The 14,959-nt window shown below is 40.2% G+C and overlaps 1 protein-coding gene across 1 annotated transcript in view; it reads right to left on the bottom strand.

Moving 5' to 3' along the window:
- Positions 1–14,959, bottom strand: part of arhgef10la (Rho guanine nucleotide exchange factor (GEF) 10-like a) — a 419,992-nt gene that overhangs the window by 87,645 nt on the left and 317,388 nt on the right. The window contains exon 21 of the mRNA XM_060910368.1: positions 9,671–9,757. Within this exon, the coding sequence (XP_060766351.1) occupies positions 9,671–9,757 (87 nt within the window). The remainder of the gene's footprint in view (positions 1–9,670; positions 9,758–14,959) is intronic.

The raw sequence follows: 14,959 nt of genomic DNA, 5'->3' as shown, positions 1-14,959 counted from the left end.
GTATAAATAGGGGACTACATAGGCAGCAAAATGTAGTTTTTTTCCTGCCATGGAAGTGCACTTGTATACCGAGGAGGAAGCAATTTGCATTACAGCCATGAATGAGGATTCAAAATAGCATTAATTTTACAGCATGGATAGCGATAACAACAGTGTTCACAGTGAAAGCGAGTTTTACTACCCTGAGGAAGACAAACTAAAACATTTCAGGAGAAAGCTAAAAACCTCTAACTTGCTAACGCCGAGCAAAAACATGGCTGAATCCTGAATGACTCAATTTTGTATAAATAGGGGACTACATAGGCGGCAAAATGTAGTTTTTTTTTCCTTGCCATGGAAGTGCACTTGTATACCGAGGAGGAAGCCATTTGCATTACAGCCGTGAATGAGGATTCAAAATGGTGGCTCGCCTCAATTTTCCCTTTCGGGCGCTCTCGTTTTCTGTTAGAATTTGGTAAAGAAAAAAATAAATATATTATTTACCAGCTTAAGGTCGGTCCGTATGGTGAAATACCGTGACCTCGGCCTTGAATACTGACCTCAGCCCAGAGGGCCTCGCTCAGGACTTTCAAGACCTCGGTCACGGTATTTCACGATACGGACCTCCCAGCTGGTAAATAACATACGTATATATATATATATATATATATATATATATATATATATATATATATATATATATATATGTGTGTCACTCGGATCCGTGATGTATTTCATTTGAAAAATTTCAACACAAGAAGATAAACTTCATATCTTCAAGCCCGCGTGTGATTTTCTTTTTATTATATTGACACATTCACAAACAAAAAGTCCCCAAATTTATCAAAACAGTTCATCGATTTCCTCACAAGTGACATATCGAGATTTATGTCACGGTTTTGGTTCTCCATGTCCCAGATGGAGCTCATGAAAAATACAAGTGGTGTATTTCTCAGTAAAATACTCGTGTCCATATAATATATATCATTTACCTTACAATCCCACATGGATTTCCATTTCAGAGAATTGGCTTTCTCACCTTAACCTTTAAATCATGAAGCTTGCAGTCGAGGAAGAGTATTATTTATTTATCTTATCATAATTGGATGGATCATTGAAAATCAAAGTAATGTCAAACAAATTAGTCCCACAGTAAATATCTAAACTATTCCTTTGCCAAGCGATCGATGAACAAAGCCTGTTTGAGTCTATAAAGTGAGCGAAGGGTGAAAGCTGCACATCTCAGAAGACAAGGTGTTGTACTCGAGGAAAAATCAATATGTTAATTAGTATCAGGTGCTGAGAGGATACAAAGCTCGAGCAAGACAAATAAGAGGATGGGACGAAGGACGTCTGACTCACTGACTCATAAGCAATGTCATTAATTTGATCAGAGCCACGAGAAAAATCCCAGGAGGCTATCTTGTATGGTGTGATTGGAGTCATTCCTCATTGAGGAGGCATAGCGTGAAGGCTCATCCTCCATTTATCCAACTAGTGTGAAAATGCAAGCAAATGACACCTGGCGTGAACTAAACGTTGAATTGAATGGACCAAGAAAACAACTGCTCATAACAGGCAAGCACCATTTTTACTGCTGGCACGACTGGATTCAGAATTTATTTCAAATTTTAGTTCATAGGCAGCACGGTGGTGTAGTGGTTAGCGCTGTCGCCTCACAGCAAGAAGGTCTGGGTTCGAGCCCCGTGGCCGGCGAGGGCCTTTCTGTGTGGAGTTTGCATGTTCTCCCCGTGTCCGCGTGGGTTTCCTCCGGGTGCTCCGGTTTCCCCCACAGTCCAAAGACATGCAGGTTAGGTTAACTGGTGACTCTAAATTGAGCGTAGGTGTGAATGTGAGTGTGAATGGTTGTCTGTGTCTATGTGTCAGCCCTGTGATGACCTGGCGACTTGTCCAGGGTGTACCCCGCCTTTCGCCCGTAGTCAGCTGGGATAGGCTCCAGCTTGCCTGCGACCCTGTAGAAGGATAAAGCGGCTAGAGATAATGAATGAATGAATGAATGAATGAATGAGTTCATAGGCGGCACGGTGGTGTAGTGGTTAGCGCTGTCGCCTCACAGCAAGAAGGTCCGGGTTCGAGCCCCGTGGCCGGCGAGTGCCTTTCTGTGCAGAGTTTGCATGTTCTCCCTGTGTCCGCGTGGGTTTCCTCCGGGTGCTCCGGTTTCCCCCACAGTCCAAAGACATGCAGGTTAGGTTAACTGGTGACTCTAAATTGACCGTAGGTGTGAATGTGAGTGTGAATGGTTGTCTATGTGTCAGCCCTGTGATGACCTGGCGACTTGTCCAGGGTGTACCCTGCCTTTCGCCCGTAGTCAGCTGGGATAGGCTCCAGCTCGCCTGCGACCCTGTAGCACAGGATAAAGCGGCTAGAGATGATGAGATGAGATGAGATATAATTTTGAACATTTTCTGAACTGTAAAATTTTAGTTCTAGCATTTTGGACTATGAGTCGCCCTAAAAGGAAAAGGAAGTAAATGTTATCATTCCAAATGAGGCACAGAATCATCAAAAGCATGTCATCAGCCATAACAAGTTAAAACTGTGGTTTCTATACTTTTAAACAACACCAAATTTGTGTTTAAAACTCAATGACTCGAAAAAAAAACACAGCGCCCCTGCAGTATAATGTATAGCTTCGCCCATCCCTGTGCATTTCAATAACAAAATAGCCATTTTTTCATGTCACTTTTCTCGTCGATACTGTCTTTCCATCAACGGTGTCGAATTCAAACACTTAAGGTGATGATACACAGGGCAACTTTTTTTGGGCAATGCTGCCGAGCAACTGCTCCTCGACACTTTCCCATTGAGATCGGGCGACATATGCTGCTTTTCCACTACAAACGCGGCTGAGTTGGGCTGAGCCGTGCGGTGCTGAGTTGGGCTGAGTCGAGCTGAGTGGGGCTGTTGGAGTTGCATTTCGACTACAACCGCGCTGAACCGTGCTGGCTGGAAGTGGGTGGACACATTGGGTGGAGTTAGCGAAAGTGGGTGGACGTCACGTGATGTCGTTTGGCAGCGCAAACAGTGACATCAGTGATATTTTAAGCGGTAGTCTCACGACCCGGATAGTAAACAATAAACATGGAGGACATGGAGTCGTTAGTGTTGCTGGTCTTGGTGCTGTGGCTTGTTGTCACCGACAACGCCAACAGATACTGGCAAGAGTGTATAGATGAGGCAAGGCGCATAAGGCTTCAGAAATTCTCGTAATTCGTAATTCTTCTTCTTCCGGGTTTACGGTGTTTACAGATCCCAGCGTGCTCGCGGGGCGTGTGTGGGCATGTGAGGACACTCCTCCTCACCAATCAGTGCACAGGGGAGTGTCTCCTCACACCCCTAGTCCCACTCGGCTCGGTTTGGCTCGCTTCAGCCCCACTCCAAAACCGTGCGAGTTTTGGGTGCTGGGTAGGGCTGAAGCGAGCTGAGTCGTGCTGCTCTGAGATAGTCGAAACGTGAGCCGTGTCGGGCTGAAGTGAGCTGAAGCGAGCTGAAGTGAGCTGAAAAAGGGTAGTGGAAAAGGGCCAATAATTTCTATTTGAACGATTTTGATAGTTTTGGGCAACTTTTTAAGATCATCCAATCAGAGTGCTAGCAGCGAATCACATAAACACCTGAGAGCTTCTGAAATTTTCAGCAAAGGTGGCGGCGTCTCCAGCAGTGGTGCAAAGAAAAAGAGAGATGACTTTATAGATAGATAGATAGATAGATAGATAGATAGATAGATAGATAGATAGATAGATAGATAGATAGATAGATAGATAGATAGATACTTTATTTACTAAAACATTGCAGCCATTTGGTTAAATTACGTTTAAGTTAACAGATGCATGAGAATTAAAAAAAAGAATTTTTTTATAAAAATTATTGATTTGGAATTTAAAATTTGACTAGAATTGAAATATTAAGATGGAAATGCAAAACTCATTATAAAACTATTCTTAAAACATTCAGTCTTGCAAGAGGGGCAGGCAAACTTCCTGGAGTTCCTTAATATGTAAGTGCAAATGTTCCTTGCCGGGAGGAGCTTGTAGAGGTGGACAGTAACGAAATACATTTACTTGAGTACTGTACTTAAGTACACTTTTTGAGTATCTGTACTTTACTTGAGTATTTTTTTTTAAACTTATGACTTTAGCTTCACTACATTTGAGAGACAAATATCGTACTTTTCACTCCATTACATTTCTATCAAGGTCCTCGTTACTCGTTACTATGGAGCAGCTTTGAAAATGGATTTTTTTTCTTTTCTTTTCTAAAACGTGATGTTTTTTTCACAGGTGACACTGAGACAGCCGATCAGTAATCACTAGGGTCACGTCACATCCATAGACTGGATAAAATCAAGTTCAACGATTTCTCTGCAGCATTATTTGAACACGATCAGTTGATGGCAGAATGGAAGGAGGCGGTTCTTCTGGAGAATGCATGCACCCATGGCCCATGAACCCATGTTTCAGTTTTCTGTTTGGATTAAAGATTTGTTTCATTTTAAATGTTTGCTTTGTTTGCCTAAAACAACCCTATCACGGCCTACAAAAACTCGCCGTCCAACCTGCAGAAGCACATTGAGGGATATAAACGTTTTATTCCAAGAGAAAGCTTGCAACAAAGCTGTCTGTGCTTTTAGAGCGAGCGATAACATTGCAATAGCTGTGCAGTCTGGTTAGTCCAATTACTTTCTATGGATTTGCCTGCCAAGTTGCCGTAGCCTTGTCCACGGCTAATGTTAACACAAAGCTAGTTAACTTGGACACTGTTATTTAGCGTGTAAAAACGGAGTTATGCTAACATGAATAACGTTAACTTATCTGAAGTCCTTTCAGAAATATGTTTCAGCATAATCTCGCCAAATAAACAGAATGTTTAAAACATTTGAGTTTAAAAGAAATTATGTTTCGATATATTCAAGATGAAAAGAAAATACACAATCATTCTGGGGGTCTTAACAAGATAAATATTAGAAGTTTAACAAAACAAAAATAAAAAATTTTATAGATTTTCAAAGATTGTAAAGAGTTAAATTATTAAATAAATAAATAAATAAATAAATAAATAAATAAATAAATAAATAAGGGACTGTGAATTTAAAATGGTTAAAAAACTGCTCAGTATTTTCAAGCCTGGGTTGGAAATTGTGTTTATTTTTTCCCCAATGTACAACTAAATTAATTTTAAATCCCTTAAATATTCATCATTTCCGTTCCATTTGAAATGTCGTTTATTTTAATTCAAAATCAGATCTGCACCCATAAGCCAGAAAACTATTCAAGTGCCTCAGTCACTGACTTTCGACCTTTCTTTAAGCCGTCACTTTATTAACCAGCTTGTACTTCATCTCAACATTGAAATAAGCTCGACTGAACGGTGAAATCAGACAAAAACCATCATGAGGTCATTTCTCTTTCAGATTCACTCCTGAGTCTTGCCCATAATACCCCCTGTAATTCAGAATATCCCCAAATACAATTAACTCCAACACATAGATAAGGGCGTGCTTTTGTGTCCCGGGGCACCAACTGGATTTGTCCAGATGCTGCGGACTTGAGGATTACGCAAAGAGCAAAGATGAACATGTGAAACATCTAAACGTGATATTACTTGGTTACTATCTGGAGAGGAAAGTGGTAGGTGTCATGCTCCACCCTGGACTTCCACTTTGGAGATTTATTATCTCCCAGTTCAGCGCTAATCCAGATCTGGGACGGGACTTCCATCTTGCTGGCATTCACGTCCTGGTTTGCTCTGCTGTGTATAAAAAGGCTGTTCTCAGAAGGGGACTTTGCCAGAACGTCTCGTTGGTTTTTCATGTCGTCTCTGTGCCATTATTGCTTCTTGAAATTTGCTCTCTGTTTTGCCTGTTTCTTGTCACAGTTTTTTGCACTACATTTTTGTCTTTTTTGCATGTTTGTTGTGTTATGTTTTTTGTCTGAACTATTTTTATGCTATCTGTGAAGATACTCAGTCAGCCAGGTACATAGTAATCTGTGGTTGGTAGAAGAGAGCAACTGGACTTGCTTGAAAAGTCTTGAAGACGTTTCGCCTCTCATCCGAAAGGCATCCTCAGTTCTGTCTGTCTAATAGGGAGTATCAAGTATCCATCCTCTCATGGATCATCATAGAATCCGAATCCGAATGCTGATGGCTGCATTGCAGGTGGCTGATAGATGTCATAGACCCCCACCTCTGTTCAGTGATGGTCGTTCCAGGTTGACAAAATGAACGATCCTCTCTGGCTAAGATGTCTGCCAGTTTTCTGGAAGTCCTCTCATACTCCCACACCAGTCGAAGGGAACTCATCCCAAAGTGCGTAGAAACATATCTGTGAAGATTCTCAGTCATCCAGGTACATAGTAATCTGTGGTTGGTAGAAGAGAGCAACTGGACTTGCTTGAAAAGTCTTGAAGACGTTTCGCCTCTCGTAACGATTATTTTTATGCTAGCATTTTTTATCCTTGCCTGCCTCGTTTGTTTTTTTTTTTGGTTTTTTTTGTCCCTAGCTTTTTCTGGATTTTTTTTTTTTTTTTACTCCTATTAAATCTTTTTATTATTGGATTTACTGGTCTGTGTTCTGCTCTTGGATCCTACTCACCACATCTCACCACCCATAACAGTAGGAGGTTGAATATTGATTGGTTTATGGATCCTGAGATACATTTTTATGAGAAAGAACGATTGTTATTAGAATCTGTGGTTGGTAGAAGAGAGCAACTGGACTTGCTTGAAGATTCTTGAAAACGTTTCACCTCTCATCCTTCAGAATTCTGATTCGGATTCTATGATGATCCATGAGAGGATAAATACCTGATACTCCCTATTAGTCAGACAGAACTGAGGAAGCCTTTCGGATGAGAGGTGAAACGTTTTCAAGAATCTTCAAGAAAGTCCAGTTGCTCTCTTCTACCAACCACAGATTACTATGTACCTGGATGACTGAGAATCTTCACAGACATGATTGTTATTAGAGATTCTGACCTTGGGTCTTGTTTTGATGCTATTATTCTAATAAAGCAGTGTTTTGCTGTATAATTTGTTTTGTATATTTGGACTCTGCCTTCCGTCTTCGTCTCCACCAGTCTGTTTGTGCCTCTCTTGACCTTTTCCCGTTTCACGACCCTGCCTCTGTCTTACATTTTTTAACTGTTTGCCTGCCTGTTTGTAAATAAACTCTCTTCCTGCAATTATATCCATCATTCACCTGCTTACATGACACACTGAGCCATGCGCTCCTCTTCCCACCAGAGACAAGCAATAAGTAATCGAGTCCGCAGTCAAGTTAACGCCATAAAACAAAAGGCCTAACCAGCCAAGCTTAGGTGTTGATCATGAACAATTATTGAGAACGGTGATCAAAGGATCAATAAAAGGATGAAACAAGTGCTGATGCCGCCAAACTTAACACCTAGTTAAAATGCACCAGTGGTGTTTTTATATCCCTTGCTCCACCCGGCCCCAAGGCGTGATATAAATTACATCATCAGTGTCTTGCAACAAATGAAAGAACTGCATGGTGAACATTTAGAAAATGTGGTGAGTCAGTGGGTGGACATTGATAACGATACACTGGTAACCGCTGTCATTTCCGTAACAGACAAAGAAATCATTTGCCTCAGTCTGTGATCCTTTAACCCTCTCAAGTCGAGAGCTTCAACGGCGAAGGTCGGCAGGTTTAGAATGAGTAGGTCATGTATTTCGATAAATATCTTTGTGAGTTTTAATCATACAAGCATGATAAACATATTGGCAGAAACTTTATACAACCCCGATTCCAAAAAAGTTGGGACAAAGTACAAATTGTAAATAAAAACGGAATGCAATAATTTACAAATCTCAAAAACTGATATTGTATTCACAATAGAACATAGACAACATATCAAATGTTGAAAGTGAGACATTTTGAAATTTCATGCCAAATATTGGCTCATTTGAAATTTCATGACAGCAACACATCTCAAAAAAGTTGGGACAGGGGCAATAAGAGGCTGGAAAAGTTAAAGGTACAAAAAAGGAACAGCTGGAGGACAAATTTGCAACTCATTAGGTCAATTAGCAATAGGTCATTAACATGACTGGGTATAAAATGAGCATCTTGGAGTGGCAGCGACTCTCAGAAGTAAAGATGGGAAGAGGATCACCAATCCCCCTAATTCTGCGCCGACAAATAGTGGAGCAATATCAGAAAGGAGTTCGACAGTGTCAAATTGCAAAGAGTTTGAACATATCATCATCTACAGTGCATAATATCATCAAAAGATTCAGAGAATCTGGAAGAATCTCTGTGCGTAAGGGTCAAGGCCAGAAAACCATACTGGGTGGCCGTGATCTTCGGGCCCTTAGACGGCACTGCATCACATACAGGCATGCTTCCATATTGGAAATCACAAAATGGGCTCAGGAATATTTCCAGAGAACATTATCTGTGAATACAATTCACCGTGCCATCCGCCGTTGCCAGCTAAAACTCTATAGTTCAAAGAAGAAGCCATATCTAAACATGATCCAGAGGCGCAGGTGTCTTCTCTGGGCCAAGGCTCATTTAAAATGGACTGTGGCAAAGTCGAAAACTGTTCTGTGGTCAGACGAATCAAAATTTGAAGTTCTTTAAGGAAATCAGGGACGCCGTGTCATTCGGACTAAAGAGGAGAAGGACGACCCAAGTTGTGATCAGCGCTCAGTTCAGAAGCCTGCATCTCTGATGGTATGGGGTTGCATTAGTGCGTGTGGCATGGGCAGCTTACACATCTGGAAAGACACCATCAATGCTGAAAGGTATATCCAGGTTCTAGAGCAACATATGCTCCCATCCAGACGACGTCTCTTTCAGGGAAGACCTTGCATTTTCCAACATGACAATGCCAAACCACATACTGCATCAATTACAGCATCATGGCTGCGTAGAAGAAGGGTCCGGGTACTGAACTGGCCAGCCTGCAGTCCAGATCTTTCACCCATAGAAAACATTTGGCACATCATAAAACGGAAGATACGACAAAAAGACCCAAGACAGTTGAGCAACTAGAATCCTACATTAGACAAGAATGGGTTAACATTCCTATCCCTAAACTTGAGCAACTTGTCTCCTCAGTCCCCAGACGTTTACAGACTGTTGTAAAGAGAAAAGGGGATGTCTCACAGTGGTAAACATGGCCTTGTCCCAACTTTTTTGAGATGTGTTGTTGTCATGAAATTTAAAATCACCTAATTTTTCTCTTTAAATGATACATTTTCTCACTTTAAACATTTGATATGTCATCTATGTTCTATTCTGAATAAAATATGGAATTTTGAAACTTCCACATCATTGCATTCCGTTTTTATTTACAATTTGTACTTTGTCCCAACTTTTTTGGAATCGGGGTTGTACTTTACACTTTCCTATGAGTCAGAATGCTGAGTTAAGTTAAGCTGATACCACTTACGCATTCAGAAAAGACGATTTGTGTGGTAACGGCACGATAATTGTTGTCCACAATAATGTAATAATGTTAATTGAGGGTGTTTACAGTTAAAGGGGTCTCTGGCTGTTAAAAAAATAAAATAAAATAAAAATCATGTACCTCTGTTATAGATGACCTTCATGATGACCTATGGCCTTCGTATATATTTTTATTCCCTTAATTTTCTCTTATTGTTGATATTTCATAAATAGACAAAGTGATCTAATTCAACTTACCCAGAGGTATCCCTGCGGGAGTGACGTGCTCGCTGCAGAGAAACCAAGCAGAGCACAATGGACTGGATTGTGCAGCGCGGCTTCTAGCTAAAAAAGAAAAAGTTCTGCTTTTAATGACAGGCATACCTCCTAATAATATATTTTCAATGTCACTGTAAAAGTGAATTCAAGCCAGCGTGTCTGTGAGCTTTCCTGGAGGGATCGTTCATCCAAAAATGAAAGCTGTACACGATTTTCCCAACATAAAGGATATCATGGTTTCTGAAAATTGCTTCAGTCATCCCAAAAAAAAAAGAAAAAAGGTGACATTCATAAGGCTACATGACATCTAAATACATTTTTTTCATAAACCCACATTAGCAGTGAGAGGTCAATTTTTGTGTCAAGCTGACATAAAATCAAATGACAAATTTCTCTTAATTGGAAAATTTCTCAGTGGTGGCACTTCCAAAAGTTGATCAGTGTCTTCTGAACTTGGCATTAGCCAACATAAATTCAAACTGTTGAACTGTGTGTGGTTTTGACACTGACAGCCAATGTTAGTATTAGTCATATATATTTTCTCTGACTATTACACAAAGTTTCATATCCATATCATCATAGGTACACTGAACCACTGAGTCAGTTATAATTCTTATGTTCTTATGCCAACCATAGCACAACCTTCTGTAAAGAAGAACCCATGCACTGCAAAAAATGGCCTTTCAAAAATAAGAAATAAAAGATTAAAACAAAGCATATTTGCTTGAATCAGGTGAAAAAAATCTGCCAATGGAACTAGTCAAATTCAACTTGGTAAGATTTCTGAAAGTAAGATGAAAAATCTAACCTGTTTTTAGATGAAATAATTCCAAAATAAGATTAGAGAACTTATTATGCGAGATCTGATTAACTCAAAATAATCAAAATAGTCCTTATAACAAGATCGTACTTCTTACATTTAGCCATTCAAGTCATTTTTATTTATTTCATTTTAAGGGTATTTCACTTAAATTCATGACAAAGTCTTAGCAGTAAAAACTGAATTTAAGATAAATATACTAATATTAGGATTGTTAAATTCTACAACTAAGCATTACTAGCTTAAACGATTCTCCTTTTGTGACCTGTAATTAGTAAAATACTCTAGATATGAGACCAGAGACTATCTTGAATCAAGTTGACGACACGTGTAGCATTGCAACAAGTTTATTTTTTTTCCCATTTCAACATTCAAACATTAAAACATCTCTTAAGATTCCACTTCTCCAGGACCCCAGGCACCAAAAAAAAAAGTAATAAAAAAAAAAAAGTCTACGCATTTTGACTTAAGGCCTCTGCATGCTCTTGCGACAAGGCTTTCGCAGATAGCTTTTCGCAGACAGTTGTAATTTATCGTTGAGCGGGGAGTAATAGGCGTGTGCGATGTTATTCACCGCCACAACGCAAGGGGGCGCGAAGTCGCAAAATCGCTAGGAGTAGTTGGTGGGTGTGGTTAGTGGAGTGTTTATCCTCCGGTTACTTATAATGACTAGAACTGGAGTCGTATAGATGTACGTACTTCCTCACTTCCTCGATCAACCGCTCTTCGTGCTGCTCCATCTTCGCTCATGTTTTTAAAAATGCCGGTCGTGAAAACAAACCAAACCGGGAAAGTAGGGAAGTGGAAGTGCGTGTACAGCAGATGTAGAGTGGACCAATCAGAGCCCTCTTGTCTGCGAGGCTGTCTGCGAGGCTTCTGCGGTGGTCACAATTTTTGGGAGGTGAGCGCAGAGCGTCTGCGAAGGGGGGGGCTACCCAGACGCTATCTGCGACGCCGTCTGCGAGGACTGGGTTGTCAGCATAAATTGGCCTTTACAGTGCTTACACAATGCCAAAGCAACAGTGCAGTGTACGAGGGGTTTACAAGATCAGGCACAAAAAAAAAAAAGTCTATGCATTTTGACTTACAGTGCTTACACAACGCCAAAGCAACAGTGCATTTTGGGGGCACTGATTATTCATGTGTATGAGGGGTTTACAAGATCAGGCACAAAAAAACAACCAAACAAACAAACAAACAAAACAAACCAAAAAAACACTGAACTTAACTCACAGCATTCCAAAAAGACCTCACTAAAACGCCCTCCACTCACTCATAGCCTTTTTGAAGGCACTTGTCTGGTCTAGAGTCTGTACAGCATCTAGAAGGACCTCACTCTGAATGACTGAGAAAACAGTCGCAGTAAACTTAGGATATGTAAGGTGGAGTTGAATTGTAATGAAAGATTCAACTGGGCTGCCAACTCTCACGCAATGAGCGTGAGACACACGCATTTGATTGTCTTCGCACGCTCACACGCCATACCTCCGATTTCTCACGCTAGAAAAAAAATCTAGTTTATCTATCTGATCTAGGCTACCCATTGCGTCACACCAACCACTTGCGATCAATCAATTACGCCTTACGCACGGCTAAACAGGCAGAGAGGTGTTCCCTTCTGTACACACTCCCCTATGGTAGGTGGCGCATCTAATGATGCTGCACTCGCCGGAAGTTGGATAATTGCCTACCGTCAATTTAGAGGAAGAGGAGAGAGAAGAAGGTATCCGAGTTGAAGACGGGTGTCTCAGACAGGTTTGTACATACTGTATGCACGCCAATGTGTGGCGTTACTGGCGTAATTATGAACTTATATAAAGTTTCTTAATCGTTTTAGCCTATAAGTGTTGTGAGAATATTTAATGCCATATCGAGAGCTGTGTACTAGGCATGCTAAATCATTATAGGCCTACTGCCGTGCCACAGCCTCTATCTTCCCCAACAAGCAGCACGGGAGAGCACCTCCTTAGCACACGTTTATAAAGGCGCATTTTTAGTTTGTTTACTGTATGTTATCATACTTTATGACTTTATTTGAAGCCATACTGGAAATGTTATAAAATAAAGCAAGTAAGAGATAATATTACAAATGCAAGAAGAGCCATTAGCCACCATACCTATTGTTTATTTACAGGGTATTTATTTTTAATTATTTCTGATGTATGTAATTGCTCAGTTAAAGTAAATAAAGCATGGTCGCCTGTAATATCAAAGAACTTGAACTTGTGAATAATTAAAAAAAAAGACAGAACAATATACTGAGGAGACAGGGTTTCAAAGAGGGCAAGACAGGTAGAGAATATTTGTCAGATAACAGGCCCTGACGAATGCTCTATTACTAATAAGAAACATAGATAAGAAATAAATTAATAAGAAATAATATTAATATAGCTTATTTAAGTATGACCAAAATTTTTAAGCCCAACTTTGTGTGCACATTCCCACCTATGGCCAAGGTTCAGCTTTTTGTGTTTCAATACTGTTCAAACTTAATCATTTTAATGTTTCTTGTAGCACATGCACATTTTGCTTACTGTTTAAGCATTTTATTTGTTCTTTTGCTGTTGATATTTTTCCCCATGCCAATCTTCTGCTGAACCCAGTGGTGGGGAAAGCCCTTAAATGCATAATGAATAGTCAGTGAGGGACAATCTTATTTTTTGCAACAGTTATGAAAAACTTAACATTTAGTTTCAATTCAGAAGGTGTTTAGGCTTAGCTGATGAAATATTTTCAAACATGAACTTGCCTTTAAATCTGAAACACAGGTCTATAGGGCTACAGGAACATTGGCAGTCGTCTGTAGTTTTGTAGTGTGGGGGCTTTTAAGCCAAAACTTGGTGCTTTTGTTGGCCACAAGCTGAAGGCCTGGCAAGTCAGGGTGTGTAAGGATGTAGGTATGGCACAGCAGGCCACTCCAAAAATCCACCAGAATGCAGGAACATCTACTAAATCCAAAATCTCAAACCCCCCCCCCCCCCCCCATTGGCCATTTCCAGCTGGACGACCCACAAACAAAACACCAGAATGCAGGGGGACAAGTGAATATCAAACTGAATACAAAATTCCCACTTACTGCATGGTGTGCGGAAAAATTTTGCCGTCGACCCCCCCCCCCCCCCCCCCCCAAAAAAAAAAAAAATCTCACTCCAAGGAATTTCGAAAAGTTGGCAGCCCTGGATTCAAAGATTTCAGTAAAGTTCATTTATTCCCAAAACAAGCATACTTTGTTTTTTGTTTTTTCTTGAAACAAGATGAATCGCATTTGACAAATGTCCAAAATGTACTTACTTGTTTTAAAAAAAAAAAAAAAACTTGTTTTATTTTCAAAGGTGCTCCAAATAAGACTTTTTCAAGACATTTTGTCTATACAAGATTTTCAAGATGGACTGTCTAAAAACTAGCCTTTCTAGCTAAATGAGGTTTTGCTTGTTGGGCAATTATGTCTTATAATAAGGGTGGCTAGATGTTTTGACTTGAAAATAGACAAATCAACTTCCTAAGATTTTTATTTTTTGCAGTGTGTCACCTGACTTTGATCGATTTAGGAGTTACGTTTGCTTGAGATCAGAATTTGCAACGTCATGCCTGTCATCACACACCACTTTAAATGTCTAAGGAGGTTTGATTACATAGGTTTTGTGTAGTTTTACAGCATTTCCCCTGGGTTCTGAAAACTATTCTCCACTTTTCTCCTTGAAAAATCAAGTCAAAGAAGTCTTCACTTTTTTAAATGTTTTCTTCACTTAGTTTGTATTTTTTCTTCGTTACTGACTTATTAAAGTGGACTTAATACAGATTTATACCAACCAAACTGGCACAATTAAAATATTTGTACAGATGCAGATAGGCCTCTCCATTACATAGAAAATTTAGGCTCCACTCCAGCCTCTAATACAAAAGACTTGATTTTGGGCACCATGTGCCAGTTCAAGCAAAAATAAACCTCTTTAGTTTGAGCTAAAGGTTATTTTAGCCTGGAATTATTCAAAAGAGGTATTAGGACTCCCTTTAGCCTTTACTTCAACACAAAACTTCATTTACAGTTGAACAGAGTCGAGCAGAATCTTGGAACAACCAACCAACAGTGAAGGAATTTGAATTTCCTGTCAATATACAAACCAAACACAGAATGACACAGCAGTTTTCATCATACATTCACCACGGGAACTCAACATGCCACGCCGCCTGAAACATAGCTCTCTTCAGTCGCTAGCCGGCTAACAGCACTTTCACGTTGGCGTTTTTACCGTCCACTGTCTGATGTACTCGGGGATGGTCAAGGCTCTGAGTGTTTTTAACTGATCCCTGTATCACTGATGCTATCCGATGTGCCCGAGGACGGTAGGGGCTCTGAGTGGTTTTAAGCGACCCCTGTATTATTGACACCGCCCGATGTGCTCGGGGACGGTAGGGGCTCTGAGTGTTTTTAACCGACCCCTGTATTA

This window comes from Neoarius graeffei, chromosome 26, assembly GCF_027579695.1.
Source record: "Neoarius graeffei isolate fNeoGra1 chromosome 26, fNeoGra1.pri, whole genome shotgun sequence".
Taxonomy (NCBI): Eukaryota; Metazoa; Chordata; class Actinopteri; order Siluriformes; family Ariidae; genus Neoarius; species Neoarius graeffei.
The sequence above is the reverse complement of the archived record's forward strand: the minus strand, read 5'-3'. Positions and strand labels throughout refer to the sequence as shown.